The 24,844-nt window shown below is 42.8% G+C and overlaps 1 protein-coding gene across 3 annotated transcripts in view; it reads right to left on the bottom strand.

Annotated features, from left to right (window-relative positions):
* AKAP9 (A-kinase anchoring protein 9) overlaps window positions 1-24,844 on the bottom strand; it is a 1,796,561-nt gene that overhangs the window by 414,977 nt on the left and 1,356,740 nt on the right. For all 3 annotated transcript variants that reach the window (XM_086941844.1, XM_086941845.1, XM_086941846.1), the window contains 3 exons: window positions 19,788-19,826; window positions 10,435-10,667; window positions 3,181-3,300 (listed from right to left, as the gene is read on the bottom strand). In XM_086941844.1, coding sequence (XP_086797970.1) covers window positions 3,181-3,300; window positions 10,435-10,667; window positions 19,788-19,826 — 392 coding nt within the window. The remainder of the gene's footprint in view (window positions 1-3,180; window positions 3,301-10,434; window positions 10,668-19,787; window positions 19,827-24,844) is intronic.

The following is a 24,844-nucleotide window of genomic DNA, read 5'->3' as shown; positions in this document are numbered from 1 at the left end:
AAACAGAGGTGATTCTGTTCAGCAATTTCCCCCTCCTGGTCCCGGATTTGGTGGCCAGATATCCTAGGAACAGCACCTATCCCAGCCTCCAAAGTAAAAAACTTGGGTGTGATGATAAACCAGAGACTGGAGTTTGAAGCTCAAGTTAAGGCAGCTTCGTCATCAAGTTACTTTCTGCTTAAAGAAATTAAGAAACCCCTACCTCTGATCCTAACAGAAAGCAGGAAACGGTAGTCACTTCCCTAGTCCTTTCTAAACTGGACTACTGTAATGGGCTATACCTTGGTATGCCCATGAAGAAATTACGTAGAGAGGCAAAAGTGATACTCTCTCAGAGATTCTTCAAAGCACGCTGGGATGGTAGAAGATTTGTGGTGGGAGGCAGAAAAGCAACCGAGACTTGGCTATTCTTTGACTAATGCTTCTGTTTGCTTCTCGGTTTGCTAGCACCAAGACACCACTGGTATTCGTGCGCTATATACATTTTTTAACATAACATATTTCAACTTTCATTCTTGTTACAAAATTATACGATTGGCTACTGCAGTGATTGCTCAGTGCATTATATCCTATTATAATATTATTTACTGCTATTATAACATTTTTGTGAGACTCCCACCTCAATGGCGGGATGATTCAAGCATGTGAATCTATGAAAAATCCAATACTGGATAAATCAGGGTTTCAAATGCAAGCAACATCTTTTGTATGTACTTAATTTATGAATGTAGTGAAACTTTTTCAAAACATACTAATACTTTCTTCTGTATAAACAAAGTAATACACATGATGCGACAGAACTCTTAGATCATACATAAATTAGATCCTAGTAAGCAAGCAGCACATCTTTCACATTCAGCAGTTCCTGAGCTATCCTTTAGGAACTATACTGAGAGGCCGGACCAGATATCTGTAGGCGTAGTTGCCTATACAATCAATGCACAATAAGAGTCCTCCGTTTCATTCAAATATTCCATGTATTTGGACCATTCTGATAATTTTGAGCTGGGGACTGAAGTCACAACAGAGCTGTCAGCCTCTGGGCTACACTGTCAGCATAACATAGGACCAGTCTTTGGTGATGGGATGTACCTGAAGCCAGCTTATGCATCTGCACACTTAACAATGTGTTGCAGGCTGGGCAGGAAACCCATCCTATCAAGTTTACCACATAGGTGTGTCTTGAGCTGCATTAGGGAAAGAACTGTTAACAAATAGAGTTTTATAGCCTAGAAGAGTGCCAGAGAAATAAATTTCTCTAGCCCCACCATCCTTCCCAAGGCTATCAACTATAAAGCATATCTTATTATGCTTTCCTATTGCAGTGCCCCAGGAATAAGACGATTACATCGCATGAAATATGTCAGATCCACAGTTCCTACTAGTTGTACATTATGTGTGGCCAAGTGGGTCTCTTGAAGTGATAGGACACTGACACAATGTCTCCTAGTCTAGCTAGGAAAGTCCAAGCAATGAAATTCCTAGCCTTCCGTGAGTTGAGTCAGATGACTTTCTGGGGCATTGCACATAGTGAAACTGCCTTTTAAATCAAGTATAACTATGTGGGAGGCCTATCTCGCCATGCATGCTAAGATGAAATAAGATGTGCAGTACAGACACAGGAGCAAATTTATTGGGAGGAGCCCATGGCATATCCACAGGACTAAAGGATTATGCTCCTTCAATTTTACTGCACATGCCTCAACACTGTTCTGAGTGAAATGTCTGTCCAGCACAAATGTAATACTCACAAAACTGAGAAACCTAAACCTAGCCATACCACGTACCCCCACCACCCATACCGATCAACCGGCCAGTGACATATCCCTTTCCCATCCCACCCTAAAGTTATCAATATTTTCTTGTGTTTCACAAAGAGGCCCTGTGATGCTCAAGGGACAATTCATATCCCTGGAGGGTAAAATACTACAAATAAGCCTCTCTCCAAAATCCTCTTTAGCAATAAGGCATAGTCTAGCATGAAGTTTGCATATTACCCAGAAATTGACATGCTCACATCGCAAACGTCATACCCACGTGACATGGCATACCCACATAGCAAAACAAAGGTGTGAACAACCAAACCTAAAGTGGATCAAAGATAGTTTTCTGCAGCCCAACTAAGGCTGTTAGCCATTGTATGGAATACAACAAATTAGAGATGGGCCGCACTGAATATCAGGCCCCTCTATAGAGGGCAGCTTTTAGACACCAGCACTAACATCAGGAAAAGAACCTGTTTTACCAGCATTTACTATGGCCTCTCCCCCCAAATAGCCATCAGCCTGAGTGTTACTCCAAAAACGATGCAACCTTTGGGCGCCTGCACAAGTTCTGACTTGACAATCTATTTTGCAGTAGCATGGCTCCATAGTTCCACAGATATCCACTTGACCAGTCACAGAAGTGGCCCCAGACTCAATGTGAAATGCACTACCAGCACCATAGTTATGCCAGTGGTACCAAGGACCTCTCTGATGCCATCCAAGGGGAAGTCATGTCCATGGTGACACACCACCGACTTCCATTGTATAGGGTGGTGGTAGAACTCAGCATTGTCCACACCAGAGCTAGAATAGCACCATGCTAGACAAAGGGAGCAGTCCCCCCTTTTCTCTTACCCTCTTGCACAGGGAGAAAGGAACAAAAGTTCCTGCATCAAGTCTACTCCCACTGGGACCACTTACATTATTATGGAACAACCGAATGCTGGCACAACTTCTCCTACCTTAATAGAAAACCAGAGTCACCGCATCTTGGTGCAGTCTCGAACAGTAATCACAAACTGTAACTACACTGGAGAACAGTTGAACCCAGTCCAATGTGCAAATGTGCAAAGAATCACGGTCCAGTATGTGTCAAACTTTGGGCACAGTACAAACCAACTCCGGAATACTGGCAGGGGAATATTCCACTTAGAGCACCAACCAATAGGTAGTAAATGAACCAAGGTAGGGAAAAAGAAAAAGGGACAGATATGACCAATGCACAGCTGGACAATCAACACTGTCAATCTCTCAGCAGTGTTCCTGTTTCTAACTTTTCACACAAAGCTCAGTTTAAAAAAATAATTAGATGAAAGAGAATGACCCATGGGAAAACATTATAACGTGTATTCACATATTATTTGCCCACATCACATTTGGATGAATCACAACTGTACTGTTCCAAGCATCTTACCTCTCTAGTTTGGTCGTCATTTACTGGCTGCTGCCTCTGTGGAATTTTAAGTAGTTGCTCTAATTTCTGTATCTCTTGTTGGAACACATCTCTTTCATGCTCCCTATCCACTGCTTGCTCCTGCAAATTCAAAAAGTATGGTAAACCGAAGATGCATTGAAATATTTAAACTGCTTAAGATTGCTGCCAGCAACTATTGCTGCACTAGTTCCTTAGCATACCCCAACCAATTTCCGCTGTTACTGCACTGTTTTGTTGTCTTTTTTAGTAGGGAAAGAAGTAATCTCTCAGTAAAAATAATCTAAATGTAGACAATGGCTAGAGGCAAATTTACTGAATAGCATGTGACTGAGCCAACCTTTCAGCTTTCCTATTCAGGACCAGTGAGCAAACTTTGAAGTGTATGCACTGTGAGCGTGGATGTAAAATACAAATTCAACTTTGTGGTCTTAAAGTACCAAACTTATAATACATTACGAAATTAATTTGCTATTGTTCGTCCCCAAGCTACAGTTAGCTTTTATCTGCACACAATTCAAACACTATAGCAAGAAATGTCTCTCTTTTCAATTATTTGTTAAGAAAGGGGTTAAGCAAATTAAGAGTAATAATGGCCAGACAGGATTCCACTTCAGAGCCTTAAAGCAAACGTCAAACCAGCTGAAAAAATATACAAAATATATTTTGAGCCACAGGAAATAACAAAAGTAAAACCATTCTGAAAAGGGGGCTATGAGATAAAGTGATAGTGTTTCAAATCACATTGTGCTGTTGCAAAATCCACAGTCTGGGCCATGCTGTCAACCCACAAATATTACTCAGCCCTAGTACCCACAACACAAAGGCCATTACAAATTTTCAAGGGAATTTTCATAGTTTCTTAATGCACCTCTGCGTTTTTTCAATCAGGAAGTAACCCATATGTAAATCAGCAAAGTGGTGCCCCAAAAATGAAAGGTACAGCTGGAACCTCACAAAAAAGGTTCCTGTTCAATGTCCATTTTGGAGTTAAGACCAGATTGATTTGCATATGGCCTTATTCCGGGCTATGACAGCACAGAGTAATTAGTTAACAGTGGATTTGAATCATTCAAGAGAAATGACCACTGGTTTAGAGAGATAAAGGCATTTCCATCAGTATTTACTGTTTAAGTAAGTCACTCCAAATGAAAAAGACAGGCTCAGATGTGAAGGTCGAACTTTCCCTTCATCTTTCTTTTGCTGCCCACTGACAGTTTCTAAAAAATACCAGTTTAAGAAAAGTTATCGATCCTCTTATGCAATTCACTGTTTGCAGTAATAATGCACAGACAAAACCAATTGACCAAGACTTGTCAGCCTATGCATGTATTGGTATTTATACGATACAAACCAAGCTAGCAATCAACGTAGAACAGCAGTTCACAAGTCAATATTGTGAACAATGGGGCCCTTTGACAATTAATGTGTCTCTAAGGTTGCAACCACGGGTCAGAGAAGCAGAGTCTTTCACTGAATAAGGTGCTTTTGCAAGAGTGACGTATCCGAGAGCAAGAAGGTCTTCAGTGGAATACAAATACAAATCAGGCTGGGCTCCTCTCATGAAAAGCTATGGTCTATGATCAGTGATCACAAAGATATACAGAGTCTAGGGTTATCCCTTAGTAGGGCATGGGTCTGTCAAGCCACAATGAAATGCTTTATCATAGGGGTTGCTATTTGCCAGCAAATACGTTGCTTGGCGGGCTCATCCTAAGCTCTTCCCAGCTTCGCTGTAGTATGAATTACTCCTTAGAGGGTTCATAAGTTGTTAAAATTGTACCCAGTAGTGTCAGAAATTATATTTATGATACAAGTAGACTAGTACAATGTAAAAAATGTCAAACAGATGCGGTTCCAGTTGATTAGGAAACCTCGCTCATCCTATGCTATGGTCAACTTGTCTGTGCGCCAACATTACATGCCAAAGTTAGAGGGCATTTCTCGGGACATATGGGATCATTTCCGAACTTGCCCTATGCTATCCTAGTGAGTTTTGAGAAAGGGGTAGCAAAATGTGGAGGCAACTTGTTACCAGGATTTAACAGGTTGCATTTGTAGATAATAATTCTGTAGGGATTAACCAAAGAAATATCATTGGTGAAAAGGGCCCAAACAGTGTTCTCTTTTCAGGTATACCAACATTATCATACTACAATGTTAAGACTCAATGTTCTTGCGAATCCATAAGCACAGTCTCACTCTTAACTTCATTAACTGGCCCAACTAACCACCCAGAGTGTATCACAGCAAACTCACTAATGGGGTTTGATTACTGTGAGATGCCAGTAGTATCGATTCACCTATTTATGAAATGTCAATGGATTCTAAGATAGGAAGTGGTAGTTATGCCATTCCCAGTCAATGTGAAACTAGCTCTCTCTACAGCATGGTCAAAAGATGCAGTGTGACGTAGTGGCAGCGCCATTTAAAAAAACATTGCTGATCAGAGTAGGACCAATAAATAAAAAAACTTAAAAAGAAGTAGTGTTAAAATACTTATATTTAAAAGCTGGGGGGCTACAAGCTATTTGCTGTTGGGTGCTTCCCTCACCCTCAAAAACGAAAACTGTTTAAAAAATAAAAAAGAAAGGACGGTGGGCACGGCGGGCTACTGATGAGCTGCTGGGGGAAAGCAATGAGAGTGGTGAGGAAGAAAAGCAGCAAAAGAAGGCAGAGCAACGGGGTGTAGAAAGAGAAGTACACGAGCAAGACAAGAACACCGTCCATAGGGAAGAGAGGCAGTTTGGCAGGAGAGAAACGCAAGGAACAGAACTTTCAACAAGCGGGAGACAGCATCAGGGAATACAAGAGGGCAGAAGTACACGAGGGAGAGCTGTAGTGCTTTTGCTAACAAAGATATTATTACTCTCAAAGTGAGCAGTACATATGTATGCATTTCTGTAGCAGGAGCCTAGCCAAAAGCAAGCGGAGAGTTGCACAGGATTCAAAGACAAAAATAAGGTCAACAAGTTATAGGAGAGGTAGTTGGTTTGTGGATGGTTAATGCATTGTGAGGTAGATTTCTTTAAAGAGGTGAGGTGGAGGACAGAAGCCAGCCAATAGGTGAGATGGTTGAGAGGCTATGCTCCAGGGAGATACAAAAAAGGTGGACAAACTGGGACGAGGTAAGTCGCTGATTAAGAAGTAAACAAATGAAAGTGTCAGTAAAGCCAACCAATAGTAAGCAATAAGCCAGCTGTAAGACTCCAAAATGTTCTTGGTAGGCCCACAATAAGTATTTTGCAACCTAGTATGCCTATCACCAGCACCGGCACTCACACTGTGCATATGGGTACAGTGAACATGTGATGCTCCTTCTATATTTCGTGTATCAGGTGTTATAGTTTGTGGGCTCATTCAATACAAATCTGGACGAGTCATGTTCCTTGACTAGTTTATCCAACAACTCCATTACCACTTTAAATTAATTCAAACTAATTATACTCTTCTCATTTTTGAATAAGTGAGACATATGGAAGGATTAATCTTAAAGATCAAACTGCTCTTCTGGGCACTACACTGCAAACAATATTCCACCCTTGTAAATCCCTTATATAATCATGAAGAGCGTTAGACCTGGCCCTTTTGGCAGGTTTATCCCCAAACTTTTTGCCTTTTGCCTTATATTTTTTTCTGACCTGTTTTTGTTGGCTTTAGGACTCTAGGCGCTGTACCACTGCTGATCAATGCTAGAGAGCATATGCTCTGCGTGAATGGTGATTATGATTGGATATCCATGATTGGCATATCTGATTTACTGGTAAGCCCCTACCTAGTAAACTGCACTGTGTGTGACAAGGGCCTGTAAATCAAATGCTACTAGAAGGCCTGCAGCATGGGTTGTGACACCCACCCAAGTAGCCTTTCAAATGGGACTCAGACCTGCCAATGCAGTGTCTTCATGTGCACTTTTCAACTGCCATATCGACCTGGCAAGTACACCCACTTGCCAAGCCCTAACCTTCCCCTTTCTTACATTGAGGGGTCCAAAGTACCCCATTGGCAGGGTATGGTCTATGTGAAAGGTAAGACATATACTCGTGTGTTTTACATGTCCTGATAGTGAAATACTGTGTATTTCGTCTTTCACTATTGCAAGGACTAGCTCTCCCATAGGCTCTAATTGGAGCTGCCTTGTAACATTTTACATGAGTAACTTTCAATTGGGAACATCTAGAGATTTAGAGTTTAGAGGGGGCTAGAGGAGAATTGCTTGAAACATTTTAAAAGTCATATTTTGATTTGTGCATGTTGGAGTTTTGTCATTTTGGTTTGGTTTGGTTTTGATAAAGATTCTTTTTTTTAAAAAAACTTGTGTAGTGTCAATTTGTAGTATTTAACTGTGTCACTGTGTGTGTTATGTACAAATGCTCTACACATTGCCTCTAAGATAAGCCTGTCTGCTCATGCCAAGCTACCAAGAGGATGAGAAGAGGAAATCTAGGTGTGTAATTCCCTTATCTCACTAGAAGGAAGGGTCCCTACTTGAACACGGTGCAAGCCACTGCCAACTAGAGACCCCTGTTTCTAACAAAGAGTTGAAATATGTTCACTGTCAGATCTCCAAGTGTGCTACCTTATATGACTGAGTGTTAAGCCTTAGGTAAATTAGAAGGAGAGGTGCATGTTGGTGAGTAGTCATTCCCCACTTGTAAGGTAGCTGGCTCTATGGCGTGACCTCAAAAGAAAAACATTCAACATTTATTGAATACTTGCCTCATAAAACAGTGTAAGGGTGGAATGTAAGTAAACCCTGTGTTATATCTCCGTTTTGATACTATGCATCTTCCCTGTTTCTCTGCCTCTGCTGCTCAGCCAGTGTGAATGTGATGTGTAGAATGTTGATGTGGATGGTGATTTAATGGAATATGTGGATTGCTGTGAGATGGAGTGTCAGTTGGATCATGGGCTGAGCAGCAGGGAGGCTGCTCCTGGTGGGGCTGATTACAAGTGTACTACTGAACTTACTAGATAACCATCTTCACATCTAAGAAAAATACATCTATTAATCTATAACCTAACCTCGACTACTAGAACTCCTCCTTTCATCATAACACCCTGCCATCCGCCTGATTTAAAAAAAAAAAAGAATGGAGACAAATGGTTTGTCCATTTACAGTCCGACTCTCCAAATATATTGGCCAAAAGTCTTCTCTGTCTGTTTCTAGTAAATATCCAGCCTAAAGCTTGAAGATAAATAGCTGACCAAAAGTAATTCTGGAGTATGTAGATTTGTCTACAGATCAACCAATGAAGAAACCTACCTGCATGAATTACACCATATCTGATAAAACACTTTCCACATTTAAAAAGTTCATATATAGAATTAAAAATGTTAAATTGATGCATTGGCCACAAAAACAACTACCTAAGGCATTAATATATATTCAACTCTACACAGCCCATAGAGGATGTTTGCTTCGAAATCAAAGGTCTTTGGTTAGTCCAATAACATACAAGAAACGTACACTCCCTACCAAAGTATACCATACCGTTTACTGGATGTGATTTATCTTTTACAAAATCTATTGCAGGATTAATCCTGAATTCATCAAAGTAATGAGGGGGACTTCAAGGAAAGCAAATAAGTGTCTCAAAAGGTGGAATATATACCTGTAAAAGTGGGATTATTTCATTTCATTCTAGTTCTGCAATCTGGTTTTGCTGTTTGCTTGTTACTTAGCCAAACTAAATATTTTTCAAGGCTCCACGACTTTAACTTGTAAATAAAAAGGAAGATTGTTCCTATATATTACAGCTATAGACAGTATACCAGTAGTAGATTTCGGTGTAGAGTGATTTTGATGTAGTGTCCGAGTCTTTGAGTTTAAGTATATATTCTTCAATTTGATTGATCCATCTTTCTGTTCTCACCACATATTAAAATAATATGCCATCTTCAGCACATACTCTCATCAGAAGATAATCCGGTAGGGCTAAACAAGCAAAACATTAAAACTATGTCACCAGAAACAAAAAATGAATGACTTGATTTTTATTTTGCTTTGCTGCAAAAACAGAAGAACCTCAATCTCCCCCCTTTAATTCTCAGACAGCAATAGCCATTTGAATTCAAACTCACTTGTTCTGTGTGGGCCATTCAACTTAAGGTTGATACCTATTCAGATTTGTAACTGATCTGAGGGACAACAGCTGCTCCACTGGACCAACGCTGTATTGAAGTAAGGATAAATCATAAGGGTCATAGAAAATCTAAAATTAGAAAAAATCACATGTATATTTACTGTGCAACCCATCCCAACTGTGCCCCACTCTAACTTCGTAAAATGTACATATACGTTTGATCAATCAACAGTACTAGACAATTTACAGATATATCTGGGAATGCAAGGCTATGTCAAAGACTCTATGAATATTCAATTGTGCACAACATAGCTGAACATAAATGGTTAATCCTTTCAGGACAAGGTGCTATCCCTACAACAATGCTTATATCCAATTACAATATTTTGCTACGATTGCAGTGTACGTGATCTCCTGTAGAACCAGTAGTAATAGCCTCTGGACAAACATTTAACTTTTGTCCCAGAGCTGCTTAATTTAAAAAAAATTACAATCAGACCTATCACAGTTGAGTGCCTGTGAGTGGCCCATATATTTAAATCTGAATGAAGGTATTAATTTATGTTCTAAATCAACACTCTAAAAGGAAAACAGTAACAGATAACAACATACTACTGTTGTCATGTACAAGCTCTACAATTACTGCTGAAGCTTAAAATAAACTCACCGAGCATGGTCTTAGTTGGCAAAGACACATCTTCTAATGACCAGCGGTTAGGGGTAGAGATCATGTTTTATTGACCAGACCAAAGGCAGGGCAGAGAACTCTGTGGCTGTACAAACTCACTTTAATTACATACAGATTCATAAATGAGGAATCTGTAGCTTTGCTCTCTACTTTTCTCAAATATGCTATTTCCTCCAACTAAAGTTCTGAATTGAGCTAAACCCCAGTAAATTGAGGTAATTGTGAAAAACAATCTACTGCCCTCCTAATTCTGTTCTGAATTTGTTTTGCCTGCTCTAATCTTAGCTATAGATGGTGCTAAGGAATGATGAGGTATATAAAAGTCAGTAATACATACTCCTCCAACATATATATTACTCACACTTTATATTTATCAAGATGCAAAAAAGGAGCATGGGTAGGTCATTAGATGCAACGTAATAGACAGCAAAAATATTTCAGTCCCTCTTTTTTTCACTTACATCTAAAAACCTTCGTGTTTTATCCAGCTGCTTCTCCAAGGCCTGATTCTTCTGTCTTAAGTCTGCGATGTCCTCATTTCTTTCCTGTTCCAACTCAATGTACCGGTTAACTTGCTCCTCTAAGTCAGATTCCAGGATTTTCAGCTGCTTCTGTAGATCCTCATGTTCTTTCTCCGCTTGTCGCTGGACCTCAATTTTCTCCTTCATTAGCTTTTCAGTCTCTTCAAGCAATTCTGTTTGGTATAAAAGGTAAGAAATGTGTCTATTAGAAAACATTGTCAAAGTATTGCATCCATAAAGGACGGATTATTGGGAAATCAATTTCAAAGGATACTGCGAAATATATCGCAGCCTGTTTCAGAGGACTTGCTGAAAACCTCTATGCCTAGGAATTCGCCACACACCTGACTTAAAAGTTGAAAGAATAGCTGTAGGTAGAGTGAGCTTATAAGATGCACAGCATCTCTAACATCCGGCCAAATCATAAGAAACGTCCAAAGTACACATTAGAAGATAATCAGCCAGTGAAAAAGGACAGAGTCCTGAACTATGGTTGAAAAAGTGGACGTTACTCCTGTTAAAAAGCAAAAAAAACTGCAAAAACAATGTGATTTAGGGCTACAATAAACTAATTGCAGCCGGTGTTTGTTCGTCTGAATTGACAGCAAGCGAAGAAGAACATAATGAGAGTGGGCACTACCAAGGGATGCATGATTCTAAACTTCAAAGAAACATATTGCAAGGGATGTTGACACCAATTGAAGCACGGGTCAATTAAGCAGAATATCATCTACAAAGCCATTTTAAAAAAGGGATGCACACATCTCAGTTTATTCGCAGCAAACTTCTCAGATAGACATTTTTGGAAAACGACTCTGCCTACCTCTCTTCCCGTCAAGATATGCAAATACTACAAGTAAGAATTTGCTTTCAAAAACTGATTCAGCAAGCAAAACAAATTTGCTACATCAGATGCTTCACTGAATGTGACATATTCCTAGCGTCATTTAATAATAAGTCCAATGTGGCAACCAGGGTAAAAACATTTAGGGCAGCTCCTCTGTGCTATATAATAATTTAATATTTTCTTTTTGACAAACCTGTATTTGATTCAGTAAACTGTTTTTACTAAACAAATACATAATTTCCCCTATAGCAACGAGGCGGGTGCGATTTAAAAGCAGTGTGCAAAGCCGAATCATATTGTTGGTGCTGTGTACCCTACGATGGATTGGACTATGGTAGTGCACAATATGATATGGGGAAAAAGTTAGTGAAAGCCATGGGCATGGTGTTCACTTTCTACCCGTCAAATGCTAATGAAAGGATGGTCAATACGTAGAAAGTGTAAGCGAATAAGGTGCATTGTTAGAGGTAACAATATGTATGCTGCTTAGCAGTATCTCAGTAGCAAGTGAATGACTGTGTGGATATAAGAAAGTGGGTGCTTGAGGTGAGAGGAAACGTTGGGGTGGGGGAAGAATGCTAGATGCTGCAACACATTTGACAAAATCCGATGAGCATCTTGAGAGTGAGTGGATGGCCACTAGAAGCATGCCAGGTGGCCTTTGCTTGTACAGAAGTTATAGAGCAATTTTCTGTACTTAACAACAGGAAACAATACACCGCATACATAGGACCCACTGGAGGTGTGCACTTAGATGAGATCGAGGTTAAAATCAGCCACAATGTGCTCGCTGGAGAGTTTAGAACAACAGTAAAGAGTCAGATAAAGAGGAATGATGTATTTTTAGTCTCTAACCAACTGACCTATGGGGTCGGAGTAGAGAATGTTGTGCTTCTGCTGCAGTCATTAGTGCAGCAATTACATCTTATCTGAAGTAAGTGGTTTTTTGATGTGATCAAGAAGAGTCTGCCTGATGATGGCAACAAGTCTCAATCAATGAATACTTCGGGGCCCGGACTGCATGCCTCAGATGTCATTTAGAGGGTGCAGGGTTTATCGACTGTTGTTCTGGGATTGTCCGCAGTTGGGAGAACTCTGGAGGGTGACGACTGGACTGACGGCTGTGACGGAGAGAGAAACAGCATTGACACCAGGTGATTGCTTACTGCACTGGTTCCCCCATACCGCCCGGACTAAAGTTACTAATAAGTTTATTGATCTAGGACTGGTGTTGGCCAAACAAGAACTTACTAGTTATTGGACACAGAAAAATGGACCCAGTGTGACACGAAGGAAAAGGGAGCTGGTGAAGTGGGCGGAATGCGAGGGGACCTTTTGATTGCAGATGGCCCATCGCCCTGGGAATGAAAAAACGATGGCAGGGGCGTGGGTGGCATTGGTGGACCTGTTGCAACACCCGACTGATGACGCTGCGGATGACTTGGAGGGGAATGGACACGTTAGCAGGTGAATGAATCCAGGACTGCCTTATTGCGCTGCGGGTTTCTTTAGGTAAGGCTGCCATGATAATTATCTCACCCCATAGTGCACATGCTGGGTACGTGAGCTATTCCGCCCCTACTATATGGTTGAACCGACCACTGTCCGAACATAGCTGAGTTGCAGTATCAGCCTGGGGGTGAGAAGGGAGGCGGTTTTGAGGGTGTTGGGGAGTTGGGGGGGTGGGAGGGGGTTTGTTAGCTGTTGTAGAAGCCATCTTTCTTTATGATACCAAATGCAGTAAGCTTCTAGGCCCTGTTAAGTTGACATGAAAATCACTGCACAAGATGCTTGCACTTTTCCATGGCTTCAGAGAAATGGATTTAGTAACGCAAGGCTTGCTCGAAACAAGATAAGTGACAAAGGAAGATGCTCGCTTAGACACAAACGTTTCAGCATATCTAATCTCACAATATTTCTGGTCATTACTATTATGTTGCAATTATTAACTGGAATTGTACCAGACTGATATCTTGTATTACAGTGGAAAGTCCCAAAAACTGCCTACTTGGGACATGTGGTCAGCAACAGTATGTTTCGGACCTTAAATGGTAAAGCGCTGCTTAGGCCTTTGTTAATTGGTAAAATGAACTATGTTTAATTTGTACTACGTATGTTATGATGCTACATCCTTTGTGGTTTGGGCCTATAAAAACTGTCAGACATGTCACCTCTTTGGACATTCAGTGAGTTTGCTGATGTCTCCGTGCTGCATGTTACTGTTTGTTTGTCTCCAATAAACCTTGCTATCTTTTGTGCTGATAGAGAGTCGTATGTGTGGTATTATTTCTTAATTCAGCTTCTACAATGTTACTCGTGCAGGGCCACCAGAAGGACAGTGGGGCTGATAGAGTGCATCAAAATGCACTACGAGATCCCAAGCTGAGGGCGGGCACTGGCACCCAACGTTTGGACTGATAACTGATGCTGGAGGGTTATGTTATGTCACAGATCTGGGTTGAATCCATCATCGTTCTTTAGCTCACTTTGCCAACCCCAGTTAAGACCCCGCCATATGTAAATCAGTCTTGACCCTGTGACCTATGTGAACAGTCCAGCCTGAAATGCCAAGCCAGGTCCTCCCTGAACCGGAAACAAGCATCCTGGGACTGGTTTCGGAGTAACACTTCTCTTCAGCCAGGTTAACTTAAATCCAGTGGTAAAGTGAGCAAGGGACCCACGTCTTGCAATAAACAATAAAAAATAGGGGCATTAAAGAGTTCTGGAGAGGCGTCATCAGAACCATGAGAAATTAAATTTTTATCCATAAGGGAGCTGCCCGCATCTTAATTTCACGTAATGCTATTGTATCAGAGACCAAGACTTAACAAAATCAAAGATACATAAACATTTTCAAAAATAGGTCTTTCAAAAACTGACAGGAGATGTTATGATCAGGCCAGATAATCCATCATAAAAAGGTACCCAATTTAAGGACCTTATTTTTCTAATGGATATTCCCAGTGCTTAATTTGTAAATGAATACATGCCAGGACCCAACGTTTTTCTCAGAAGCCTGTTGCCATTGCTGCTTAATGCAGGGATTAGTGAATACCAAGGCTGTCTAGACTTGGTTCCAACTCAGGCATCTTTAATCTACAACAAGACAGTCCCTGTCTGTTTATCTCACTCTTGCAAGTTTTTTTTCATTTTTGTTCTCTGTTTGGCATGGTTTTCCTTAATTTTTCTTCCTGCTCCTCCTTTTTCTTCCTTTCTCTCTTTTGGCCAAAATCTGATGATAAAAGCATAAGTTTGATGCCCAAAAATTCCAGGTGGGCCACATCTGCAACCAATGGTTTAAATCAAGGACTGGATGTCCCTACCCACATCATCATTATCTAAAGCGAATTCTCACAAGAGTAAAAGATTTCAGGAGGAAGACTGGAAGAAGCACTAAATAATAGTGTCCAGTTTAATGGAACCATATTCCCTTCTGTAAACGTTGTTCTAACCCATATGCCTTCCTGAGATTTTCACTGTTATTACAGAAGCAGACATCTTGCCCCTTCCATAATTCTGAATGTAAGGAAGCTACTATACGGGACGTATATTTAGATGAGGGCGTTCCTTCACATGTACGAGGACATGACCCCATGTGAATGAGGAAATCCTTTTGCATGTACACATGCTTCAATTACTGTGTTCTGGTACAGTGACAGGTTTGAGTTGCATTATATAAAACTGCAGAAATAGATAGGCCTTCATGAGATAATGGTACTAGTTTCTTTATGATGTTTAGTCTTATGTAAAAAACGTTCACATTCTGTGGTTTGAATGCTTTTGTGCCGCATAAAAAATTTCAAACTTGGAACATCTCATCATTTGTTCCTTGTCGCAGTTTAAAACCTCTGTCTGGGTTCTTTTTCCACAACCCACCACAATGCAGTCACTGTCTTGAACCAGTCTTTGATTTCAATTCTCTTTAAGCTTTTTAGATCCTGTGCCCTTAACTCGGTCTGGTCCGAGTTTATCATGGAGCTCGGTCCTTCCTTTGTTATTCTCAGGGCATCCTGTCTAAAAAGTCTTCTTTTTTCACCATGTTCCTTCACGTTGTAGGTCTTACTGTTAAGACCCTCCTCTGATTCCTTAATGTCCAAAGCTTCAATATCTGTGATGTCCTAGGACTAAAATGTCAGTGAAACCTGGTGGTTATAGCAGGGAGTAGCTACAGCTAGGTCTGTGTGGAGTTATCTGGACAGTTTGGCACTCGAGGGCTTTGAATCCATAACCACCAGCAGAGAGGTCTCTTATCAGCTCTCTACAGTGCTGCCACTGGAGAGAGAATGCGCCTGAGCCAAGGGTGGGCCGTCTTCGACGGAAGGTGGCTGGACTGGGCCCCCCTTGTGGTTTGCTGATTCTCCTTTTTTTGTGCCAGTTAGTCACCACGTTTTATTTTGCCTATCTGTTTCATCAGTTTCCTTGAAGCTTTACTGAATATAGTTGTGCTTGTTAGACCTACTAGTCACCATTTGTGCCCTCCAATTTGAGCGATCACTTAGACCCTTGTTCTTCTACTTATGGTTAAATACAAATTGAGTGCCACATACCCAAGGGCTGAAAGATAGAGCACTATGGATGGGTACTTTGAGAGGGCATTTATAACTTATGCTTCTGGTATCTGGGGTTATAAAATCACGAGGTCCCTACAACTTGAGAAAAATGGAATATACAGACATAGCCTAGGCCTGCCAGCCAGTTGTCCTGTCATTGCAATTCATGAGGAGATTGGCTGATCTTTTGTTGAAGAAAATATTAATTTGGCACCGCTATTGTCAGTGTTTGATATGGTCAAATCCGCAAGCCAACTTCAACAGGGAATCAATGAGGATTGTCTATCCTGTTAGTCGAGTCTTCAAATTCAATGGATTTTTTTAATATACAGCACACCTGCATCAATTTAGGTAGACCGTCGAATTTTTTTAATCCCAAGAGTATATTTTATATTTGCTAAAGATAGTCGTTGGTTGAAAATGAACTTTTTGGCCTTAAGGCAGTAGGAAAAGGAGGCTGTGGAGCTGCTTGAACCAATCATCGCTATGAGCAGTATTTGGACTTGGTGCTCACTATCAAAGACCTTCTTTTTTAACCAGATCTACAATGTGGGTAATCATAAGTCATTTATGCTTCACATTGGGGCAGTATGGCTCCGGGGTTGTTGAGATTTGTCCTTGTAATGAGCACTCGGAACAATGCCTTCTACACTTAAATTTTTTCTGTCATTGTTAATCGCCATTTGCTAAAAAAATGTTAATTCTTCCTTCATGGAATATGGAGCTGCTGAGGTGTAACCCTGCATTATTAGTTCTCCAACACCTTTGTTCACCTTTAGTCTGTTTTAGTGTGTGCTCTTTTTTGAGAAGCTTGCATTATGACATAGGAAATCACCTATGTTTTAAATGTATTTAAAATCTGAACTTTGCCTTTCAAATTGCATGAATTGTTGGATTTTCACGTGGTGTGTGATTGTTTAACATTTTTTTATTAGGTCTATGTATCCATTTATATTTGTATGTGCTTTTATGATTTTGACATGATCGAATAAAGCTTTATTGCTTTATTGATTGGATGTGATTAATCCAAGGTTTGATCTGTTTGTACTAGTTTAGCAGCTGTGATGTTTTTGGTAAGATTATGATTGAAACTTTTTTTAGGGTGCGATGCCTGGAACCGAGCTATTAAAAAGAAAGTCAAGGTTTTTTCGATATGCAAGATAAAGTACTCAATTGATAACATGATGGTCGTTCATGTTTCAAGTGTTTAATGGATGGCTTGCAAAGGAAGATGGAACAAGTACCACAATTTGGGGCATGTATAATGGGAAGGACGGGGAAAAGTCACCAATATTTGTCCAACAGCAATTTTCTACTAGTTTTATTCTTCTTGTACAACCAGACGTCTCGACCTGAAGCCTCTGTTAATCCAGGGCAACTATTCCAGATCTATATCCGAGACTGGTGAACAATTCTTCCAGTTTGCATAAGATTTTATCACATTTTTCAAGATGTATGTTGACTTTGTTTGGACTTTGACATGCTGCTACATCCCTGATCTATCGATTGTATTAGTCTTTAGTCTGTGACAAAGGGGTTTACAGCAGATAGTATTTTAATGTATGCGCATGTCGATGGGATGTATGATGGACAGGTGGCTTTACGCAGATTCCAGGGGTTCTTATAAAGTTCAGTTGCATCTGTTGTACGTGTCAGCATGAGTGACTTAATGGCCTCATCAGGTCTTATTTGGCATTTCCCATTTTGCTGTACAGTTATGGACATTTTGTAGGCTGCCTGCTTTAACGGTGCAATGTTTCCACAAATGGAATAAGGACTTCCATGGTTTATGTAACAACATAAGGTGCAAACAGAAGTAATGTGTGGCTATAGAGACTGAAGACGCTAAAATGTTATGGAGAATGATGGAATACTTTGTAGAGAGGAGGAACATAGTAGGGATACATTGGTAGGCGAACAGATAAAAGGGTAGGTAAACTGTGGGAGGCCCAAAAGTGACCCTGCATTGGGCCACAGGCTGTTTTAAGGAACTGTGACCTATTCCTCGCCCGCCTATCCCCACAGGCCAATGACCAACACTTGCTTCTCCAAGGTAAGTTAGTAAAACTAGCGCCTTCTCGTTAGCAGACTATGAGACCACACTTAGCTCCCTTCTTAGAAAACCTTCAGGGTTTCCCCACTGCCAGAGATTACGGTATAAACCCTCCTCGACCACCCTCATTGCTAAAAGCCTCCAATGCCTCTGAAGAGTAACAGAAAGCTTGTGCTGCAACTAGCCTTCTATCCGCTAGTCCTGAGAGCGAGTCACATGCTTACACGCCAATACCAACACAGCATTAATTCAGAGCGTTGTATCGTGTGCATAACCTGCAAATCCTGGATTGCATTGTTGCTTTTACCAAATACAGAATATGGGCGTGTTTGACACGTACATCTGTCACTTACACTGCCTGCAGAATGTAGAACTTCAAAATGTAGGTATGAGTACAATTCAACTCGATAGTAATCCAATCAAACCTAAAATGTATAAAATGCTAAATACCAGCAGGAGCTAGTAAGACATCCGAATCAAAGCAGCGTTAAGAAAATAAATGCATCTTTAATGCCTTTGCCTTCATAAATGACAAAAAGCAGTTCAATGTTCCCAAGATCTTTTGTTCGAGCGTTCTACCATGCACCGATGATGTTGGAAGAGAAACTGAATTAATGAATGAAGCAAGTTTGGAATCAACCAGAAAATAAACTAATGCTGGGAGGAAGGGTTGGCGCTTTTCTGGATAAATAACGTCTTTGCCTGGAATTCTTGCTGCAGCACTACAATGTGTAAAATTCCAGTCTGCACCAAGAGACAATTTACACACGTTGTAAATCTGTGTGAATAGGTGTCCACTAGAAATGCAGTCTATCGAACAGGCTGTAGATCTTTACTGGAATGTGGGCATAAAGAATGGAAATATTACACAGACGGACCACAGAGGGTTAATTGCACCCTCTCCAATTTAATAGAGTGCATTTTTAGGGACCATATACTCGAACATTCGTAGGCATAGAGGTTTACTGGCAAGTTGAAAAGCTAATAAAGTTTTGGCTGCACACAAGAACTCTTGAGATAACCACAGAACAAAGAAAGGACAGGAACCGTACTTTTCTAAACATGTAAGATTAGCATGTGGTAAAATCTCCATTTTGTTTTCCATGGTGATTGGCAAGTAATTTATACAAGGCTGATGCTGCAGGAGAAAGCTATACAATAATACCAGAAAAAAATCATAAAATAATGTCATACAGTCATGGAAAATAATCATTCTGCTTATCCCAAGCAGGTAACTGGTTAACCCGCTACCCACCAGTTACCTTTTCATGAAGATCTACATAAATGCCACCCTGCATTGCAAATACTGTAAACTTTCACCAGGACTAGGTCTTAAAAAGGAAAGATCCATCACAAAGAATGATGTAAGAAAGAACAACCACCAGTTGCTAACTGCAAAGTTCATTGCAACACACAAGATTCTTCTGCGACCATCATCTTAAATTAGCTTTGATTGATTCTAGTTTGCTACAGCAAAGGCAGTGGGTTCTGTCAATGAACAAGCACAGTCTAGTCAAGAGATTGAAAAATTCATGTCAATGACATCAAAGTTAATCACAGCAACAACACAGGTATTAAAGAAACGGTCACTGCGTGGTAAACTCATTATTGCTGGTGGCTAAGATGATGGTTATTTATGAATCTGCATGTCCATTCAATGCGCGTTGTAAGAATTTGGCTACCAGCAGAAGAAGAAAGTGCGCAAGTGACGTGAAAGCTGCATGTTAGTTAAGAGTTAGTGCAAGACCAGCAAGCTAAGGCCGCATCACCCTTGATTTAGAAATTCCATGTTCAGGAAATCAGTCACCCAATTGAAAATCAGCCATGCAATGTACAAACACACCTGCTTTGGGCGCTGCATCGACTGCAGCATCTACTACGCCTAGGAGAACAGAAAAAAAAACAAAAAGCAGAGTAACTCACATGCCTTCACAGTTATCTTGCGAAGTGATAATGTAAAAAGGTGAAGTAAAGCAAAAGACAGAATATGGAGCACAGGTCGTGTTACATCATTAAAGCGTGGTGATGACAGAGCGAGCAGCACACCGAAGTGCTGAGAAAACAAGGCACTTTCCAGAGCGTTGAGACAAAACAAACCGTATTTAAATAGGGCGCGTTTGGTACAAGAATTTGGGACACAGGCATCCTTCCATGACAATCTAGCAGGTGGAGACTCTCACTGGAAAGTGAGGTTAAGTACATATATTAGGAGTCCTGTGAAACTGCAAACACATAATGGCACCTGCGATTAGTAAACATCAATGAAGGTGAACAATACGGCTCCAAAGCATCCTAGTCTGATTCACAGGGCACATCAATTTCAATAGCTATCAAATGAACACTTTACAGTTTTAAATATGACGTATTTGCTGCCATGATTGACCTGCAGCCCAAAAACGAGAAAAGCATCGGAGTTCATTGAACAGGCAGCGTGGCATCATGGACAGCAGTTCCTGTGGCTCAGCCGGTATTCCTGTGCTGTCATTAGTAGCATATCGTGAGGAATAAAGGTCAAGGTTCACTTACCATCATTACACAAATTACACATTTAGTGAGCAAAGATGCACATGAAAATATGTACGTCGGGAGCTGTAAATTTGTATTATCAAAGCAAGCTGAGAAAAATAACGTTTCAATCAATGACAGTACGTTTACAAATCATTGACAAAAACAAAAAATCTTAATGAAGAGATCCGTATTTTTTGTTTGCGTACACCTTGGTAGGCACTTAAAAACATGCCTTAATGAGACAAAAACAACATGTACCACCTGGGAGGCTGGAGCACACGTGTGCCTTGCCCACCGAACAGGTAGGCACAGCACGGGCACCAGCAGTGCAAGTTGCACGTGCACGCACAACACAAATACAGGCACACAGAGCAAGTGGAGCGTAAAGAGCTGCACTGAAAGCTTCTCATGTACACAAGGCGTGTACAGCACAGGGAGCATAATTCATAACATGTGCAATCAGCAGCTGGGCATCATTCACTCAAACAGAGTACAGGTACAGCATAGACAAGAGCAATGCAATCTGTTCTCACCTGCACAAATATAAAGTAGGTGAAGAAGGCAAATGGAGTACAAGATTCCCATACCCACAAAAAATGGAAGAGCAAAGGTCTCCACAGAGTATGGCCCCCTCACAAATAGAAGAACTGCATTATGGACACACACACACAATGCAAGCATGGCACGGTGATCCCAGCCCCAGTGGAACTGACCAATACACCCTGGACACAGAAGCCACCTTCAAAAAACAAGTTAATGCTGTGGCTCCTACAGTCCAAGTCTGCTACCAGCCCACACCACTATGGGTGCCCTGCTTGTTAAAGGATACTGACTTCTGAGTGCAGACGGGAAGTACAACGTCCACTCCAGAGGCCCACCTGCTCACTAAAAGTGAAAAGCATTGGTGGTGACACAACAGAAACAAAACTACTTGCACACAGTATGTTGAAGCACTCTTTTGCAGAAGAGCAAACATCTGGGGCTGGCTGATACCTTTTACAGGGCATCAGGTCTCTCGTTGAATTTGTCTAGTATACATGACTCACGCACATTTCCCACGACCAATCAGAGGTAGCAATGACCAAAAGACATGCTGAAACAGACATAGCGTTCCCATCCACAGCAGGCACTGCTACCGACATTGAACTCACTATTGAGAACAAGAAAAATAAAGGACAAGAAAAATAAATGGCTACAAAAAATGCCAAACCCGATAGTGCCGCGGACGGAGCACAGTTCTTAAAATCTGGAACTATCAAATGGGCCCCAAGAAATTAAGGAGACACCAGGCTACACAGAAAAAGCCAACGGGATGGGCGTGCTATGTCACAATTTTAACGGGTCGGGCCCTAGGCCCCCATAGACTACAAATGACCAAACTGAGACAGTGGTTTAATTTATGGGACTGGCCCAGGGCATGTGTGCCCGGCCACTTTTATTAGCAGGGTAACTTGTCCTGTGACACCTGTAATGGATGGGTGTGGGGTGAGTGTGGATGCCAGCCCTCAGGGAGTGGCTGGTGGAAGCACATCACTTCTAAACACTAGAATGTGACCATCTGGTCACTACATCCCTCCCAACCTTTATAAAAATGGGACAACAAGCCCAACCTTTGGAAGAGAACAAAATAACAAAACAACAACTCTACTGAGTCCATTCAAGTTGCTGGCAGGACAGGATACGTAGACAGGTGTAACTGGGAGCACCAGGCATCACGGCACGCCTCCGCAATTTTAACCAATCAATTAATCAGTCATTTGTTAAGCGCACTACATACCCGCGAGGGTCTCAAGGCGCTGGGGGGGGGGGGGGAAGTTGGGGCCACTACTGTTCGAACAACCAGGTCTTTAGTGTCCTCCTAAAGGTTAGTAGGTCTTGGGTCTGTCGAAGGCTCAGTGGGAGGGTGTTCCATGTCTTGGCGGCGAGGTGGGAGAAGGATCTCCCGTCGGTGGTTGTTCTTCGGATGCGCGGGACGGTGGCGAGTGAGAGGTCGGCGGAGCATAGCTGGAGGTTGGGGGTGTAGAAGGAGAGCCGTCTGTTGAGGTAGGCTGGGCCGGTCTTGTGGAGTGCCTTGTGTACGTGGATGAGGAGCTTGAAGGATATCCTCTTGTTGACGGGGAGCCAGTGAAGGTTTCTCAAGTCGGGGGTGATGTGGCCGTGTCGTGGTACATCGAGGATCAGTCGTGCTGAGGCGTTTTGGATGCTTTGTAGTCGATTGATGAGCTTAGTTGGGGCTCCCACGTAGAGGGTGTTGGCGTAGTCGAGTCTGCTGCTGACGAGGGCCTGGGTGACTGTCTTTCTTGTATCTGTCGGGATCCATCTGTAGATCTTGCGAGCATGCGGAGGGTGTTGAAGCAGGAGGAGGAGACGGCGTTGACTTGCTTCATCATTGAGAGCGTTGCGTCGAGGATGATTCCCAGGTTGCGTGCGTGGTCAGTGGGGGTCGGGGCTGCCCCCAGTGCCGTTGGCCACCAGGAGTCGTCCCAGGCTGACGGGTTGGAGCCGAGTATGAGGACCTCCGTCTTGTCCGAGTTCAGCTTCAGATGGCTGATCTTCATCCAGTCGGCGACGGCCCTCATTCCTTCATGGAGGTTGGCTTTGGCGGTGATGGTGTCGTTGATGAGGGAGAAGATCAGTTCAGTGTCGTCGGCGTAGGAGATTATGTTGAGGTGGTGCTGTCGGGCGACATGTGCAAGCAGGGCCATGTAAATGTTGAACAGTGTTGGGCTGAGGGAGGATCCTTGGGGTACGCCGCAGATGATCTCGGAGGCTTTGGAACGGGGGGAGGCGGACGCTCTGAGTTCTGCCGGCAGGACTGGACTGGGAACCAAAACTGGCCCTGGCAAAGAGCTCGGTCGGCCCCCCTGGGAGCGGTCGAGCTGTTTGCCAGGGCCGGTTTTGGCCGATTTTGTTACAGGGCCGTTTAGGCCCTGTAACAAAAACGGCCCCCAGGGGCCCAAATTCGGCCCCCACCCTAGCGGCCCACCGGGGAAACCCCCGGTGCCAGCTACGGCCAGTCCGGGCCTGTCTGCCGGTGAGGAAGGAGGTGGTCCATTCCAGAGCCTTGTCCCGAATCCCTGTGGCGTGGAGGCGTGCGCGTAGTTTGCGGTGGCAGACGGTGTCGAAAGCGGCGGAGAGGTCTAGGAGGATTAGTGCTGCAGTCTCCCTTTTGTCTAGCAGGGTCCTGATGTCGTCGGTGGCGGCAATGAGGGCGGTCTCGGTGCCGTGGTTGCTGCAGAACCCTGACTGGGAAGGGTCCAGGATTCTGTTCTCTTCGAGGTATCGGGTTTGCTGTCTGTTAACGATTTTCTCAATGACCTTGGCCAGGAAGGGGAGCAGAGAGATGGGTCGGAAGTTCTTGAGGTCTCTTGGGTCTGCCTTGGGTTTTTTGAGTAGGGTGTTCATCTCGGCGTGTTTCCAGCTCTCTGGGAAGGTCGCGGTCTCAAGGGAGAGATTGATGACGTTGCGTAGGTGGGGTGCAATGGAGATGCTTGCTTTGTTGAAGACGTGGTGTGGGAACGGGTCTGACGGAGAGCCAGAGTGGATTGTGCTCATGATCTTGATGGTGTCATAGACGCTCACGCTGGTCCAGGCTAGCAAGGGGACGTGGTCGATGGTGTGCGGACGGTCTGTTGTGTTGCTGTCTGTTGGGGCTGTCTGGTTGTTAAAGCGATCGTGGATGTCTGCTATCTTGAGGTGGAAGAAGGTGACGAGGGAATCGCACAGGGCTTGCGATGGCGGGATATTGTTGATGTTGGAGCTGGGGTTGGAGAGTTCCTTCACAATGTTGAAGAGCTCCTTGCTGTTGTGTGTTGTTGTCGAGACGGTCTTTAAAGGAGGTCTTCTTGGCAGCCCTGATGAGGTGGTGTTGGTGGTTGCGGACGGCGTCCTTGTGTGCTGCGTGGCTGTCCGGAGTTTGTTTACTGTGCCATTTTTTTCTCTAGTTTCCGGCAGGCTTGCTTGGAATCTAGGAGTTCTGCGGTGAACCAGCTGGCCCTCTTGCTGGTGTCTCTGTGGGGGGGTTTCTTCAGTGGGGCAAGGGTGTTGGCGCAGTCTTCGATCCAGCGTCTGAGGTTGTGAGCAGCAACGTCGGTGTTGGAGGGTTCGGTGGGTGGGCTGAGAGCGAGGTTTGCATGTAGTTGGTCTTAGGTGATTTTGCTCTAGCGGCGGCGGGGGATCTGTTGGGTGCGGTGGTGGGTTTCTGTAAGGTGAAGTGGATGCAGCGGTGGTCGGTCCAGAGTAGTTCGGTGGTGTGGCTGACGGTGACGTGTGGGCTCGAGGAGAAGATGGGGTCGTGCATGTGGCCGGCGGAGTGGGTGGGCGTTGTGACGAGTTGTCTCAGTCTGCGGTTGGCGAGGTTATCGATCAGGGTTGTGGAGTTGTTGTCGTTGT

Source organism: Lissotriton vulgaris, chromosome 10, assembly GCF_964263255.1.
Source record: "Lissotriton vulgaris chromosome 10, aLisVul1.2, whole genome shotgun sequence".
Lineage (NCBI taxonomy): Eukaryota > Metazoa > Chordata > Amphibia > Caudata > Salamandridae > Lissotriton > Lissotriton vulgaris.
Note: the sequence above shows the minus strand (reverse complement) of the source record. Positions and strands in the feature narration are given on the sequence as shown.